This window comes from Rhineura floridana, chromosome 20, assembly GCF_030035675.1.
Source record: "Rhineura floridana isolate rRhiFlo1 chromosome 20, rRhiFlo1.hap2, whole genome shotgun sequence".
Classification (NCBI taxonomy): Eukaryota; Metazoa; Chordata; class Lepidosauria; order Squamata; family Rhineuridae; genus Rhineura; species Rhineura floridana.
This window is the reverse complement of record NC_084499.1, coordinates 10,268,177-10,286,412: the sequence shown is the minus strand read 5'-3', so window position 1 is coordinate 10,286,412 and position 18,236 is coordinate 10,268,177. Positions and strand designations below refer to the sequence as shown.

At 43.4% G+C, this 18,236-nt stretch overlaps 1 protein-coding gene across 5 annotated transcripts in view; it reads right to left on the bottom strand.

The window, feature by feature from the left end:
• The window catches only part of ASTN2 (astrotactin 2), a 773,365-nt gene that overhangs the window by 591,111 nt on the left and 164,018 nt on the right, over window positions 1-18,236 (bottom strand). For all 5 annotated transcript variants that reach the window (XM_061604310.1, XM_061604311.1, XM_061604312.1 and 2 more), the window contains exon 2: window positions 5,529-5,716. In XM_061604310.1, coding sequence (XP_061460294.1) covers window positions 5,529-5,716 — 188 coding nt within the window. The remainder of the gene's footprint in view (window positions 1-5,528; window positions 5,717-18,236) is intronic.

The window sequence follows — 18,236 nt, the reverse complement described above, 5'->3', positions numbered from 1 at the left end:
TATAAATCCCCACTAAGGGTTTCCTTTCACATGGTTTGTTTCTGAGATAACGGCTGGTTTAGAATCTCTTAAGAGGTCTCCCTGCAGGTTCCATCAAACCAGGTGGTGATGGGGTATTTCAACCCCAGCACGTGTCTCTTGCTTCTTCGCAAAAAGTCACATTCCTGGTGGCTGAGTTATAAAGCTATGCAGCTCCATTCATTGAGAAGGCAATTTCAAGTCTTCACCTGCAACCTTCCAAAAACAGTATTTTTTTTTTTGAAGGAAGTCCTAAAAATCCCTTTGCTTTCCTCACAACCAGGGGGTTATCCTAAGTGAACTGCAATCCAGTAACACCAATTAAACTCAGCTCAGGTTCTGTGCTCAAAATAAATTAGGCTAATTAATGCACCATATGCAAATATGTTGACTGTGCATTAATTTGCTCAGCCTACATATTTTTACTCAATGATTTATTACACTGGTATATGTAATAATATGATATATTCTACAACCCCTAAAGCTAGGGTTTTGTAACTTTTCAAAATTATCCTCTTTTAAAACTTACCCTCCCGCACACATGCCTAGCACCAATAATCTATTCTACTCATAAATACGCACAGATCCTTATACTTTGTGGTGTGCATCTAGGCATCTATGGAATAAACCAGTGATCCCACACTGGCATTAGAAAATAAATACAGCAGGATATCTCTGACCTAAAACCAAGTAAAAGGAATCATTATACAAAACAAAGAAGTGGCTCTTTCTGATTGCTGCTTGACTCAAATTTCAAAGGGATGACTGAAAAAGAGGGAGAGCAGTCTCCACCACCCCCAACTCAATGAAAGTCATCTACCAGGGGGCAAGCAATCCACCACGGTCTACAATTTAAATTCTAACTGAAAACTTCAGACTGGGTGGATGTTTCAACACTCCCACACATGCAGATACATACATATAAGGGATATGTTCACGCGTCATGCTAAGCCAAACCACGGCTCCACAAATGTGCAGAGAAGATCACAGTCACTTTGCTCCTTCTCTGGCTTTTTTGGTCAATGCAGCAGCTAAGCTCAGGTTACGCTTAATGTGTTGTCCAACCACGGCATCTTGCTTAAGGTCTCTCCTCCTTAACAACAGTTTATAGAAGGTTTATACTATGGTTACAAATTATGGTTAAAGAGGACTGACCTTAACCATGGTTGCCGGCTCAGACAACACACTAACTAGAAGATGGCGGTAGAGGCAACAGCTATGGGCGATGGAGCTCCACCACCGATGGCTTTTAGGGGGTAATTCCCTCTTGGCTGAAGGCTACAATGCATGGAGAATATGGGGGAGTCCCCCCTCCCTTTTTCTATGCTGCCTTCCTCGTTATTTGACCTGGACTTGGACGTCAGTGATCGGTATGACCCAGGGAGGTGATGTGATACTCTACCTGTTCCAGGCCGCTGCTGCTACCACCTCTCATGATGGAAAGCGCCAAGCTGGGCTGGAGCTGGAGACGAGCTGCGGCCTCTCAGCGGGCCCGGTGCTGCGGCCTGTCCTTGGAAGACGCAGCTTGCTACGAAAATCTTTCAGCTTCTGAGGGTTAGGAAGTGCCCATGCAGCGGCCGCCGTCCTACCATATGGCCTCGTCCACTTTGCCTGATATCGGTTGTGTTTACACCTTGGCTCCTGCGCCTCGGCTTCTTTGAGAAGAACTACCCTGTTGGTTTCGATTTTGAGGGGCCTGTTTGTCCCTCCCCTCTCCCTGCTGGAGTTGCTAGACGCTAAGATCGGGGGGAGATGCCGTTTTAGATCTTGCAAACAGACTATCACCCAGACGGGTTTTTATGCCAATGTAGGAAGACTTACACCAGGAACTTCCATCTGCAGTTACATCTTCGGACTATACAGGCGAGAAGCCTTATTATTGAAACTCAGTTGCCTTTACCTTATTGATTAGCTTTTACTGTTACGTTTTTTGATGTTTTATATGTTTTTGCATTGTACATCACTCAGAACGTCTGGTTAATCCAGCCAGATGGACGACTAATAAATGGAATAAATAAATAAATAAATAAACCTTGGCTTATCTGCCATCTTGCATTGACCTAAAAAGCCCATGAAGGACCAAAGCCCTATATGGCTTAGGTCCAGGCTATCTGTCAGACCGTATCTCCCTATATGAACCTGCCCGGGCCCTGAGATCTTCAGGAGAGACCCTTCTCACAATCCCAACACCTTCACAAGTGTGACTGGTGGGGACACGAGACAGGGCCTTTTCGGTGGCTGCCCCTAGGCTCTGGAACTCCCTCCCTAGGGAGGCAAGAATGGCCTCCTCTGTGCAGTCCTTCCGCCGTCAGCTAAAGACTTTTTTCTTCCGGCAGGCCTTTGGAACGGAAGGCTTTAAGGGTAGTGACTGAAGAGGATGCTGTATGTTATTGTTTTACTTGTATGCTCTTAAACTGGGTTGCAGTATTTTAAGTGTATGGCTAATTGGTTTTAACATCTTAATAGTTTAATTCTGTTTTAATGCTGATTTTATATGTTTATATGTTTTATATGTTTATATGTTCTTAATGATATGCTCTTACTTTTATCAGGAAGCCGCCTTGAGCTCCAGTTTGGAAAAAGGGCAGGGTATAAATAATAATAATAATAATAATAATAATAATAATAATAATAATAATAATAATAATAATAATAATAATAATAATAATTTTTAAAAAAGCCAATGTGAACTCCTCGCTGAGAGCTAGAACATTTGCTCTGTCACAGTAAGTCATACTCTGGCTTATCATGAAGTGCAAATCAGGCCATTATGCACTTTAAATCCCTCCCTCAACTTTACAGAGTTTCATTCATTCTTCATTGCATCTAATAAAATAACCAAACCAAAGCATTCAAGAGGATCAAACATGCAAGGTGCCAATAATTGGCTTCAGAAGATTCAATACTTTCACCCACCCCATGCAGGTCACCCACATATACTTTTGCTGCAATCTGGGCCCACATCACAACATTGCCATCAGACCCTCAGCCTCGGCCCATCAGTCGGGTACTGGGAAGACTTTCCTTCCAGACACCAAATATCTATTACGATGATCAACCCACTATTGCTAGAGCGTTTGCCAATATCATCCAAGTGCCTCTCCAGGACTGTACCCACAGTCCTTGCACGCTTCGTATTTAGACAGATTTGTTGCATTTTCATTTACATAAAAATGTTGAAAAGTGGGGTATACATTAGCATGCACACAAGACAGCTTCCATGTTTTGCTTACTCCATCTGGGGACACAATCCCTGCCATTACCAGGACCACAAAACAATCAGTGGCAGTGAAAAAGGTGAATGGAAACCCCAGTTTCATAAAACCATAATATGAGCCAAGCTGGAACAGGTCCAAGGCTCATCATAGTCTAACATCCTGTTCTTACGATGGCCAACCAGATGCCTCTGGTAAGCCCACAACTAGGGCCTGAGTGCAACCTGAGATTCCCAGCAACTGGTGTTCAGAGGCATACCATCTCTGACAGTGGAAACAGAACATAGCCATCATGACTTGAAGCCATTGATAGCTTTATCCTCCATTGATTTATCTAATGCTCCTTTAAAGCCATCCAAGCTGGTGGTTAATTCCACAGTTTAACTATGTCCTGTGTGAAGAAGTACTTCCTTTTGCCTGTCCTGAATCTTCCAACACTCAACATAATTGGATTAACCCGGGTTCCAGCATTGTGAGAGAGAAAAAACCTTCTTCCAATTTGCTTTCTCCACACCATGCATAATCGTATACATCTCTATCATGTCCTATCCTCCCTTCCTTGCCTTTTTCCTAAACTAAAACTAATGTGAAAACAACTCTGCTCAGATCTGTACTCAACACAAGTACTATGATGCAGGCACTGCTTTTCTTGTTGGCAAAAGCAAAAAGTAAAGAGGAACAACAGTCATTTAATCCCCACTCCAACAGCTGTGCAAGCAGTACTGTGGCAATTTACAGCTGAAGTCAATGTGGGAATCAATTACTGCTCCTTGAAAAGGTCATCACAAAGGTACCCACCATGGGCATCTTATGTAGGTGAGAGGAGTTCAGGCATCCCTCGTGTCTCCCCCTTGCATTTTCTCTCTGAAAAACACCAGTCACCGGCTACTATGCTGGAAGCCTCTCCTCAGTGCCAGAAAGTCTGCGCAAGTAGCAGATTTTTTAAAAAGACTTAACAATGAAAAAAGCCTTGAAGGATAAAGCTTCCGTTTGGAGGACGCTGTAACAACAGGTTTGGGTTGTGTTCTTTTTTTGGGGGGGGGGGGGGTTCCAGGGCAAACAGGAAAAAAAATAGCTCTGCAGCCGACACCTGCTTGATGGGCATGATCAAACTTTGAAAAGCATCAAGGCATCATTTGCCCCATCGCCTTGTCTTTATAGTCTGAATATATAGCGTGGGAAAGGAACACTCTTCCGAAAGCATTGAAGTCTTCAATTCATATTGTTTGAGTTATACAAGAGACAGTTGACAACAAAGGCATGCCGAAGTTATCCCTTTTGTCATCTAGTGTTCACCCCTGCCCTGGAGAGAACATCCTTCCAAACTCCTCCAGGCCACACTTTGCTTTTCTTGACAAATAATTTAAAAGGAAATCTGGCTTATGCAATACCCAGAGCTAAGGTCAGCCTAGAGCATTTAAGTGCAGGTATACTCAAGGCCGGTGGTGGCTGATGTCATTTGGGACTCGTAGGGCAGAAAACAGGGGTGGCAAGGGGGTAGGTGGAGCCAGAGGCAATAACAGGCAGGGCCAACTTATTCTAGTTTTGTCCTCTGCCCAAAGGTGGAAGCTCGCAGACAGCCCACCCCCTGGACTGGATGAAGGTAAGAAGACAGGCAGGTAGGGGCTGGCTGAAGGCAGACTGAGGTTGGTGGGGTAGCGCCCCATTCACCCTAGTGGACCTTCATCCACTGCTCAAGGCATATTCCCTTTCTGAAGAGAATGGAATCTCCAATGCCAAATTTCCAAATCCCCAAGTCTCCCCAGCCAGCCTGCCTGCCTGCTGCCTCAGACCTGGTGCAGGGGCCCTCCCCTGTGTCCTGCAGTGAAAGAGTGGTTGTTGGTGACTAGGGAGGGCCTTCTCTGTGGCAGCACCCAAATGGTAGAAGACCTTGTCCCATGAAGCTTGGCTGTTTTCTGCTGGCTATTAAAGTCTTTTTAAAAAAAAATCCAGCAGGCTTTTGCCTTTGCCAGGTAGATAAATGTCTTGATTTGAAGACTGTTTCCATCTGCCATGCCTGGCTGCTCCACTGTATTTTGCTGATGCTGTGGTTTTATCACAAAGCTGTAATTGATGCAGGTTGCCTTAAGGGATGCGTAGGCATCAGAAAGGCGAGCTATAAATAAATAAACAAAGAAACAAACAAACCCACTGATGTGGAACTTCTTTTGTGGAAGAAACTTAACAAGGGGTGGGAAGGTGCCTTTGAGATGGCAAAAGGCAGGTTGACACTTAATGCACAACTTTGATTACCATCCTGAATGGCAAAGGCAGAAGAGCCCAAGGCAAACTCACCATGACGGAGATGTGAAGAATGTGCATCTGCTCCTCCACAATCTCTGAAGGCTCCTGCAGGGTTGGTGGTGTGGCCCGAGAGAGCTGCTCGGCATTGCTCATAGAAACATGGAAATAGAGGGTGCCATTTTCCAGCCACTGCTGCTTCCAGTGCACCAAGGAAATATCAGACACCGTTCCCGACATCTCTGCAAGAACAGAAACAAACGACTGTTTAGTATATTTGTATAGGGCTGAGAAAAGTACTTCTTATTGCAGATCTTTCAGCAGCTCTCATTCCCAACCATAACCATGCTTAAAAATAATGTAACTGCATTTACACTTGTTCATCTTCCCCTTCCTTTTGCTTCCCTATCCTTCAGTTTTATCTCAGATTCTAAGCTCTTTGGGAGAAGGGACCTATCTACCTTGCCTCTGTAACTTGGCAGTGCTGCTATGAATAATCAGAACAATCCTTACAACCTTTAAAGTAAGCCAACTCTATTACACTTCACCCCCCAAAACCCCATGACATCAGGATGAAGAAGATGAGGCTGAGAAGAAGAGTGGCTTGAGATTTGGACCAGGGAGCTCCAGCTCACCCTTTTTGCAATCAACCTTCCCCAACTGGGCACTCTCCAGATTTCTCCTACAATTCCCATCATTCCTGTCTGCTGGCCATGTAGGCTGGGGCTGATGAGAGTTGCAGTCCAAAAATCTGGGAAATATCAGGTTGGGGAACAATGCTAGACCATTCATAATAAACAGCATCCTATTAAACCCTCTCCTATTGAGTCCTCTCCTCTCCATAATAAACAGCATCCTACTACAGTAGGGCCCCGCTTTGCGGCGTTCCACTAATATGGCTGCTTTCAATTAGAGTAAGACCCCACTCATATGGTGCTTGTTCTGCTTTTATGGTGTTTTTTGGGTGTCGGGCACCATTCTATTGAATGAGTTTTGCTTTTCAGCGGGTTTCGCTTTTACACGGGGGTCTGGAACGTAACCCGCCACATGAGTGGGGCCCTACTGTAAGCCCTTTCTGCAGACAGCCACTTTCTGGGAACAAGGCAGGAGGTCCTGCTCACCATGTGGCCCACTTCAGACATAACAGGAATCCATTTTTTCCAGCTATATGAATAAAGAAGTTATGTATATCAGGTTCCCCCACACTCCTCTCTTTCTTTTTCACATCTGCATAGGAGGAGATTGGAAACTTTTGCTTCTAATTTTCACAGCTCAGCTACCTATGATGTCCAAATTCAGGGAACTCTCATTTGTTTGAACCCTAGTTAGCAAGACTAAACCAGGATCAAACAGTGGTTTCAGATCATGGCGTGTTCTTACTAGTTAAAAGTTTACACAAACCAGTGTTCCCTGAGTTTGGATGGGAGGGGAAACTGTGGTCTGTTTAAAGCTGGAAAGAGATGCTGATTATCTTCTCTTGGAGCTGTGAAAGAGAAGAGGAAAGAAGGAGCCCAAGAGCCCAAGACTCGGTGTAGCTCATTCATATAACGGGAAAACATGGATTCCCATTACATCTGAACCAAGCCATGGGCTATACGCCAGGAACGCAATTTTAAATCCTAACACAATGAGCAGCAAGTATTTCACAATATCTGGTGTTATTCCAGCTGAGTATGTGACCCTGGGCCAGTTGCTCAAATTTAAATTTAAATATATAGCCCATTCTATCTCAGAAATTCCTGGTGATGAACACATTACATATTGCACCCAACACCTCTTCCAAATGCCTCTAAATTAAAATTGCTATAAACATGGCCAAAGACAGGACATAAAACATGCAACCAGCCACCAACAAGGAGTTCAGACATAAAGATCCTACACCATTTCTGAAAGATACTCACAAATGTAAACAAATGGGCAGCTACGCACAATCTTTCCTTAAAAAGGCTTGCCCGTACCTTCAGAATTAAGATTTGCAGTAGCAGTTCTTGGAAAGACCGAAGTCTACAAACTTCAATATTTTAAAATTCTGCTTGTGTCAAGGATCCATATGCCCTTCTGCTCAGCAGAAGGTTTGCACTCCACCTATGTTTATTTTCCCTTCTCCAACATTGCCCCCAGCCCAGATTCTCCATTGCGCACTAGAGAACTGTCATGAGCTTCAGCTGGCAGAACAGATATAAACACAGAAAACAAACCCTATTGATAAAGTGAAGCCCTTTTCATGGGGCTTAGCTTACCTGTCCATCAGACTTATCCCCCTGCATATACCCCCCAAACACCTGCTGTCCTGCAGCTGACTGAATGCCTAGCTGCAGTTTTCCCCTTTGACAGAGACAAGGTTAAACCATTAATGCACACTCCCTTACTCAGCACTTTGCTAATTATTCTATCGACATATCCAAGACAGAGGCATCACCACTTGAATCTCCAACAAGGACAGTTAGTGGACTAGGTCACTTAGTATCCACACAGCAATAAGGACAGAGCGCACACAAGCTTCCGTCTAATGGTCATCTCTGAATACTTCAGGAGAGCAAGGGAATAAATCCCTGTTAACAACACTTAATTTATTATTGTTGTTGTTTTTAAAGAGTTTTCAGTCCTTCTTGCAAACTTGAAAGCTCCCCCCCCCCCCCGGGCTGCTTTAGAGCAGGGACCAAACTTTAGTGGTAGTGCACATGCATTACAAGAAAAAAGTCTCATGTTCATTCCCTAGCTTTTCCAGTGTAAGGATCAGATTGGGGAAGGGCCATAGCTCAGTGGCAGAGAATGTGTTTTGCATGCACAAAGTCCCAGGTTCCATCCCTGGCACCCCCATGTAGGAGTGAGAGCTACCCTTGTCTGAAATCTTGGAAAGCTGATGGTAGTCAGTGTAGACAATAGTGCGCTAAATGGACCAATGGTCTGACTCAACGTAAGGCAGCTTCCTGTCTTCCTATTGGAATCAGGTTACAGGTTAGACTTCTGTCTCAGACCATGGTGAGCTGCTGCCAGTCAGAAGAGACCAAAGAGAGCTAGATGGGCACTGTCTGACCTGGCACAAATCACTTTACTATGTTCATCCTATGCATGGCGCTGGCTATGGAGGGTCAGGGAAAGAAGTATTAGGCCTCCTTGCAGAAAAAAAGATCAGGCTGTTATGCAGACCTGAGAGGAGTTTGCATGCATCCACATTATTTAATGTATTTACTATCGCATTTATATCTGACCTGTACTTCAAGGAGCTCATTACTAAAATCAGTTAAAACAATTTACTATCAAAAGAAAAGGGTGGATCCTGAAAACATGCATCTCAGCTGTCAAAAAAGCCCAGGGTAGAGAGGCACGTAAAGAGATCAATTAATCAAATTTCCTAGTTATAATTCTGAAGCAAGACTACACTTCCTTTGATTTTAGATACATGCATGTTATGTCAGGCATAATTTTGGAAGACAAAAAAGGGAATGACAGGGGAATCCCACTTTGAAGATGGTATACACCATCTGCAGTTTTTACAAGCATTTTATGTTACAAATATAACATAACTGTTGGCAACTGAGAGCAAGAGAAGACCTTGCCTCTATCATGGCCTGAGATCAACAGCTGCCCAGCATCACTTCCTTCCTCAGTCAGCTCTGTTGCCCAGTAGGCTGTGACCAATAGCAAGAGCAAGAAATGTGGCTAGAATTATCCTGGCACCACATGGACGGCATACTGACATTATCCTTCAATGTGATTGTATTATTCAAATGTTTTATAAGTGACTAAGCGCCTCTTGGGGCTATACAGCACAATGTACAACAGACAGACAGAGAGACAGATTTTAAAAATACTGCAGGCTGATTAATCATTTCAGTAAATTAAAAGGAGTTTTTAACTGCTTGATCTAAATGATCAGTTAAATGCTGCAGACCTAATTTAACACACAAGATTCCTCTTCCTGTTATATCCCCCAAACCTGGCTTCTTAGTACTATCAGATTCAAACAAACATCAGTCTACACTTAGAAAGGTATCAAATCACACAAAAAAGAAATTATTGCCAGTCCACAAATAAGGACTGAGAATTTTGGTCAGCATTTTTAAACCGATCTAAATCACATGTTCCAGTCTACTACATGGATAAGAATGCAACTATCCTTCCAATTCTGCAGTTCTCCAAATCAATTCTTGACTCAAACAGCATGCCACGTTATGCATTAAAAATTTGTTTTGTTGTTGCTGTTGGAGGTGGATGAGTAATATACCATCTAGATATGATTTTAAACAATTCTCTTATTTAGAGTAAATCTATCCGCAATTAACCAAAGTTATCCCCCAAAATATCAATTAGAATATTTTCTCCAATATTCTGGGGCCATTTTACCATCTAGTCTTTGTCTTCTTCCTGCTGTGTGTTATAACTGAGTAGTAATTTCTCAGGTTTTTTGCCAATGTATGTTTATTTGTTTTATTATTAGGTTCTCATACTCTGCATTATCTCATATTGGTTTGTGACTTTTAATATGTTCTTGCACACTAGAATGAATTTTAAAATATTCAGACCATGAGAGGTGCCTTCCTTGCATTCTTCTGTTAGTTGCTGAATATGACATCATATTCCCCTGAACTGCCAGGTCCTGAATCCTAAATAGATTACTCACGGTTGACATGGACCCAGAAACACAGTGATCCATCCATCACTACTCATATAGATACATTTAGAACCTGCCAATATCAAACTATATCGGTCTCCTACGTCACTCCTGAACATCCATTTGTTTTGAAAAGCATTTCCTAGCACCACTCTACTGCCTCCAACACTTCCAACTCTCTTTTACATTGTTCCTCCTTTTCATTACCATCTCTCTCTCCCTCCCTCCCTCCCTCCCTCTTTCTGTCCACACTCCTCCCTTGTTTTGTATGTTTAATACAGACAGTAAGCCCTGTGGGCAAGGACTGCATTAATGTTGCTTTCTGTTCACTGTCTAGAATGTGAATGATGCTAAATAAGCATTAAATATTAATACAGACAGTGGTAGACAGTAGATTCTGATATTGTGTAGAAAATATGTAGAATTATCAGGTGGTACATGCAAGATGAAGAGAAGGAATATCTTGGCCTGGGTTATGGTTTCTCAAATGGCGGCACACAATTTGAGAAACCATAACCCAGGCCAAGATATTCCTTCTCTTCATCTTGCATGTACCACCTGATAATTCTACATATTTTCTACACAATATCAGAATCTACTGTCTACCGCTGTCAGACTTTTTCTGGCATAACTTTTTCTGGTTTCTCAAATGTAGTCATCGAAAAATGCAAAAAATAATCTGTGGGCCTCAATCAATCAATCAAATTTATTAGGAAACCAAAGACAGGTTAAAATGAAAAAAAAAGGGAATTTTTGTTCTTCCTCGTCTGAGGAACTTGTCACTGTCAATAAATCCAAAGAACAGGGGACGGGAGAGCCTGGCTGATTTCCACAATGGTTTGAGAAGAAGCTGCTTTGGTCTCTGGCATTCATCTTCTTTTCTTCCCTTCCAATTCACTCCCATCTCCAACTCACTTTGTTTAGTTTTTCTTTTCACTTCTACACTCTAGAAGGGGAGTAACGAAGGAAAGCTAGGGCCCAAAAGGTGGTGCTGGTAGGGCTATGATGGCAGCAGTCATGCAAAATGGATAACTAAGCAGTCCTTGCCATCACTGAAAACAATGTCAGATGCCTTGTTCCCAGATGGGGAAACACAATGCAACCACAGTGTAGGCTTCTTCACCTTCTTGTTTTTCTTCTTCCACTTCTTCCTCAGGCCACTGCCAGGTGGACCTCCATAACACAGCCTGCTCAGTACCTCTTCACTCAACCATCCTGCCCCCTGGCCATGTCACAGCCTTCTGGTTGGACCAATGCCAGCACCAACTCCTCCCCATATGCTAAATAAAGGCGGACAGAAGATAACAGAAATTCAGGAAGAGGGAGGGAGGTCTCCTTCCTCTGAGGGGAAAGTGCTAGAGCAGGTGCAGAAATTACAAATTAAGAGAGATAAATGTTTGCTTTTTAAAAAATAAATAAATAAACTGGGAGTAGAAAAGAAGGAGATGTGAATATCTGGCATCTGCTATTCCCTACATCACTAGCCATACAAATTTCTTTATGTGCACGTAAGAAAGAAGTTTAAATGCTGACTTGTTTCTAGTAGCAATAGTTAACGTTAACCCCAGTTTGCTGAGCTTCAACGGCATGCTAAACTGTGCTTAATCTAAGCCAAGTGCTTCCAATCTCCTCCTCTCAAGTGTGCCAGAAAAGGAAAGGGGGCTGCACAAGTCCAAGGCTCACTGCAGCTCTCACACGTAACACTTATGTCCAAATTAGATTACAGAGAGAGAGAGAGAAATGAATTCTGAAAATAAGTTAAAACAGGGGTCACTAGCCTTTTTGGGCCCATGAGCGTATATGGAATTTTGAGAGTGCTGTCTCTACCAGCCCCCTTTGATTGCTTTTTATTGTTATTACTTTGGTTATTAAAGAGGAAAGCACAAAAGCAGGACTACCACTGAACGTCAAAAAGACTAAAGTAATGACAACAGAAGATTTATGTAACTTTACAGTTGACAATGAGGACATTGAACTTGTCAAGGATTATCAATACCTCGGCACAGTCATTAATCAAAATGGAGACAATAGTCAAGAAATCAGAAGAAGGCTAGGACTGGGGAGGGCAGCTACGAAAGAACTAGAAAAGGCCCTCAAATACAAAGATGTATCACTGAACACCAAAATCAGGATCATTCAGACCATGGTATTCCTGATCTCTGCATATGGATGTGAAAGCTGGAGAGTGAAAAAGGAGGATAAGAGAAAAATCAACTCATTGGAAATGTGGTGCTGGAGGAGAGCTTTGTGCATACCATGGACTGCGAAAAAGACAAATAATTGGGTGTTAGAACAAATTAAACCAGAACTGTCACTAGAAGCTAAAATGATGAAACTGAGGTTATCATACTTTGGACACATCATGATAAGACATGATTCACTAGAAAAGACAATAATGCTGGGAAAAACAGCAAGGAGTAGAAAAAGAGGAAGGCCAAACAAGTGATGGATTGATTCCATAAAGGAAGCCACAGACCTGAACTTACAAGATCTGAACAGGGTGGTTCATGACAGATGCTCTTGGAGGTCGCTGATTCATAGGGTCGCCATAAGTCGTAATTGACTTGAAGGCACATTACAACAACAAACTTTGGTTACATTTAGTAAACAAAGTGATAGACTTTGAAACTGCCAAGCTTGCCTAATACTGTATTTGCCACTAGCATCTACTCATTGTTAATAATGAACTGAAAAATTCCCACATAAAAATTAGGCACTGGAAAAGTTTCCCATATCACCTAACAGAACAGAAATAAGAAGTGGGAGAATGATGCTGAGGTGGGCTCTCCAACACTGGAGGCCTTCATCTGTTGGGTAGGCTTTAAACTGAATTACTGCGTTGAACAGGGGGTTGGACTTGATGGCCTTATAGGCCCCTTCCAGCGCTACTATTCTATGGTTCTCTGATTCTATGCTCTACCTCCTTCAGCTCTACTTTTGAAAGGGGGGAGTTAACCATCCTGACCACCTCATGATGGAGTAGTGAGTGAGTTCAAAGGCTACATGGGTACCAGGAAGCTGTCATTGTGTTCACAGGCACCATGCTGACAACCACAGAATTATAAGAAAATGGTAATCGCATTTGGTGCTATGCTGCTTATTTCAAATAGATGGAAACACTTTAGAACAGCCTTTCCCAACCTTTTGGTCCCCAGGTGTTGTTGGACTTCAACTCCCATCATCCCCAGCCATCATAGCCAATGTTCAGGAATAATGGGAACTCTAGTCCAGCAACATCTGGGAACCCAAAGGTTGGGAAAGGCTGCTTTTGAACAAGGGAACTGCTTTAAATATTTTGCGATATGGTTTGAGCATGCAAAGACGTGGGGGCCCATCTCATGCACTCTTAGTGTAAATTCTCAAGTACAATAAATACTATATTATGACTTTCCAGAATTCTACTTTTTTGGTGCAGAACTACGGGTTATGGGCCAAACTAACACCACCCAGATAGTTCAAGAAAACTTTTAAATGTTTTATTACGTCTTCCCTAGGGAACAGCAGCTTCACATTCCAGAGAAGACACAAAACAAGCACTCTTGCAGTGCAATCCTTTACATGTCTACTCAGAGTTAAGCCCCATTGAGTGAAACAGAACTTAACTCCCACGTAAGTGTGTATTGGATTCCAGCCTTGGTTGCTAAGGCTTCTTAGCCTTGCTTGGTTGCTACAAGGTATTAAGGATTGGATTCTGATTAGAAAACAAGAGGATTCAAGGTTATCCATACTAAGTTTGTTAGAACAAGCTGTTAGAACTGCTGATAAGTCTTCTTGGTATTCCAACTTAGTCACCCAATATAAATCAACACTCCCAACATTCGTCTGGGGCAGTGTTCTATCAGGGCAAAGCAATAAATCTGTTTATCTATGGGGCTTCTAAAAAGCATCCCTCAGAATACAGAGTCGATATGCTTAAGTTGCTCCTTGACTTCAATCTTGCAGCTTAGGCAGCATTCCTAAGCACTCTTCCTAGGGAGTAAGTCCCATTGCTTAAGACTGCAACGTCTGTTATGTGTTGAGAAACTGTCGGATTTGATGCCTTATAAAATCAAGAAGGTTTTCTCCCTCATTACACTTCTAGACCATGCAAAGAGTATCAGGAGAGACTGTGCATTTAAAACTAAAGCACTCATCAGTTGCAAGGACTATGGTATACCTATAATACAGGTGGCTTGCACATCTGACCATAACAGCAAATCTTCTGAGACTCAGGACTTTGTTTAAAAATAAAAGCCAGAAATAATTTTGTGGCTGATTGGCTCAGTTGGAAGGTGATCAATGAGGCAGAGTAGCAGTTGAACCCAGCAGTCTTTCATCAGCTGTCGCAACTGCGGAACAAACCAGAGGCGGAACAAACCAGAGGCAACACTGGCCAATGCACAATTGGACAGGTTCATCACCTGGACACCATACTCTCAGGCTCTGGGCATGAACGCCCTCGAGATGGATTGGCCCAAAGGTCTTCTGCATGCCTTTCCCCCATTTGGGCTGATACAGCACACAATTCAACAAGTATGGATTTGAGAGCGGAACTGATTCTTGTAGCACTGTATTGGCCAAGACGGCCTTGGTTCCTGGACCTGTTGAATCTGTCAGTTAGGGAACCATGGCAGTTGCCAATTCAAACGGACCTTCTGATCCAGGGCCCAGTTTGCCATCCCCGACCCAAGCTCTTCTGCCTGACAGTCTAGAGGCTGAGTGGCTCTGATTGAAGGATATGGGATTTACAGGGAAGGTGCTGCACACCTTGTTGGCCTCCCGCAAGCAATCCACTAATAGGGTCTATTCATCCACCTAGATTTTTGTGATGGTGCTCCCAAAATTCTGTTGACCCGGTGTCCAAGAATGTGTAGCTTCTCCTGGGTTTTCTTCAGTTGGGACTGGACAAGGGTTTAAGTGCAGCTACCCTCAGGTGTCAAGTTGCTGCTCTCAGTAGCATATTTTCCAGTCTGGGGGCCATCCGCTATCGTCCAAATCCCTAGTTTAAGCAGTTCCTCAAGGGGGTTGCCCTCATATCTCCACAGACAATTCACAAGTTTCCAACCTGGAACCTGAACTGGGTCTTGTCGGTGCTAACAGGTCCGCCCTTTGAACCTATGGCCACCTGTCCTCTAAGCATTCTGACCTTTAGGATAGTTTTCTTGGTATCCGTTACTTCAGCACACAGTGTTTCTGAGTTGGAGGTGCTTTCTTCAGAGCCTCAACTGTGTATGTTCCATCAGGACAAGGTGGTCCTGCGACCAGATCTGGCTTTTCTTCCTCAGGTTAATTTGGTTTTTCATATGACCCAGAAGGTGGTCTTGCCTTCTTGCCGGCCCAACTCCTCCTGTGCTCAAGAATGTAGGTGGCACTTCTTTGACATTAGGAGGGCACTTCATATTTATTTGGACCGTACATTAGAGTTTAGATAGACTAAAGCCTTATTTGTGTCTTTTTCTGGTAACTCAAAGGGGGGAAAGGTGTCCACTTCGTCCATTTTTCATTGGTTAAAGGCTACTATAGCTCAGGCTTATGAAGCATTGGGTAAGGATCCACCATTAGGTATTACTGCACATTCTTTTAGAGGGGCAGCTGCCTCTGCGGTGTCTAAGGGCAGTTTCCCGATCATGGACATCTGCAGGGCGGCCACTTGGGCCTCCCCGCACACCTTCATCAGACACTATAAGACAGATTCATTTTCCTCAGCCAATGCTGTGTTTGGTAGGAAGGTGCTCCAGAAGGTGTTGCATCATTAGATTGAGACAGAGGAAGCCCACCCTGTGGATGTGGAATATGGAATTTTTTCTTACCATGAATTTCTATTTGTAGATAGGGCTGGGGAACATTCCACCACCTCTCCTTCCTCTGCTATGGCCTTCTGGAGCGAGTGGTTGGGGGTTAGGGCTTCTGCCAGCATCTTACATTCTCACACAATGTTTAGTTTTGTGTGTGCTCTTTACCATGTGGTGTTTTTTCATCTGGTGTGTTATCTCTCAGTTTTTTCTGTCTTCCAAGTTACTGCCTTATACAGGGTTCCAGTTAATGGACATCTGGAGGGCATGTGCAGTTGAGGGTTGAGGAGTTGTCTCTGCTCTGTCAGCTCGGTCTGGAGGGCGGGACAACTCCACCCCTGGAGAGGAGGCAAAAGGAATTGAAGACCCTGCCTGTCAAGACCAGTAGGAGGAGTCATCCCTAACTAGGAATGTCTTCCAGCCCTATCTACAAATAGAAATTTATAGTAAGGAAAAGTTCTGTGTTTTCATTATTAGTCCTCCATAAGTGCATGTCTCTGAACTGACTGACTATCCAAAAGAGGACTTCTGGGTCACAGTGGACAGTTCAATGCAAATGCCAAGATGAGGTGCATGGGCAACGAAAAGGCAAATCCTTGTCAAGAATTACTAAGGAAATTTAATTTAGTTAATGTCCCATTAGTTGTATGTGAAGGGGAATGGCATTTAGGGTTATGTCAATAGAAGTATGACTTCCTAAAACTTCGGCATTAATAATACTGTTCTAGTCAGCCTTTGTAAGGCCTCATTTAGAACACTCTGTTCCTTGTCCATGGACAAACAGATTAGATAATGCAGGGCCTAAAAGACTTAGGAGGCTGTTGTATGCAGACAGAAATAAAGTTTATCAGTGGAAGGAAATCCCCAGACTCTCAGTCTCAGAAGCAAAAGATGGAACAATTGTCCAGCTTTCCAAGACAAGTCAAGCAGCAATGGTTTCAAACTAGAGGGAACCAGGTTTATGTACACATGCGGAAGAACTTCCTACATATTTAACTTTAGTAAAATATTTGTGCCCTGTCTTTTGATCAACTAAGGCATGAGGCAACTAGCAAGAATAGTTAAAATGACAAAAAAATAAAATCTCTAAACAATGCGAGACAATAAAAAAAAGAACCAACAAGGCAGCAAAAATCTGCATTAGCATCAACAGCAATAATTCATTAGTAAAAGTCAGCAGCTATAAATTCCCAAAAGCTGGACAAAAGAGAACAATTCTTGCCTGGTTCCAAAGGACAAGTTGCTGGGAATCACAGGCGGGGAGATTGATGTTGTCTTCAGGTTCTGCTGGCAGGCTTCCCAGTGGGTCATCCAGCTGGCCACTGTGAGAACAGGAAGCTGTGCTAGATGGGGATCCAGATATAGGGCTCTTATGTTCTTATGAGTAACAGCAAGGGCTGTTGCCTTCATGCCCTGTCTGTGAACTCCCAAGGGCCATTTGATAGGCAACTGTGGGAAACTATACTGGACTATGTGGGCCTTATCCAGCAGGGTTCTTCTGATGTTATGGTCTCTCCTGAGAAGAGTTTCATAATTGCAGTGCCACTCTTGAAATGACCGTGTCCACCTTACCCACCAACCGTGCATCAGACAACAGGGTCTCCAGGAAAGATCTTAATGTATGGGTAGATTCATACAGGATAAAGCAGTTCTTCAGGTACCCCAACCCACAGTGTGGAATGAAGTGCCACGGTAAACTATGGCATTGCCTTCTGTGGTTTTCAAGAAAGTTCTAGTCAAGCATCCACTCTGGATGCTGTAGGTGTAGGCAAAACCATGATTTGAGCTTCCAGACCTAAAACAGGTAAATCAGAGACGTGAACTAGTTGAGCCTTGATGGCTAGGAGTGCCTATTTCCACTTCTGGCTGGTTCACCAGCTATGGCACCTCTTGGACAGAGATGACTTGGATTACTGTACTCCACACTCTGGCAACCTCCAGAATGGATTATTGCAACACACTCTATGTGGGGCTGCCCTTAAAGGTGACTGGGAAACTTCAGCTGGTCAAAAATGCAACAGCCAGATTACTGGCCGTGGTTCCATTTAGAGCTCATAAAATCTCTGCTTTAAAACGGCCTCACTGGTGGCCATTTCATTTCCAAGCCTATTCAAAGCGCTCACCTTAATAAAGCCCTTAATGACTTAGGCCACAAAAATCAAAAGGACCGTCTCCATCACTACTGACCTTCTCTGCAAAGGGGTCTCTTTGGTAGTTTCACCACCTCACAAGTGTGGGGAATGGTGGCCTGGGAGAAGGCTTTCTCTGGAGCGGCCCCTAAATTGTGCAACTCCATCCCCAAAGAGATGGGTCTAGTGCAGCCTTTCCCAACCTTTGGGTCCCCAGATGTTGCTGGACTCCAGTTCCCATAATTCC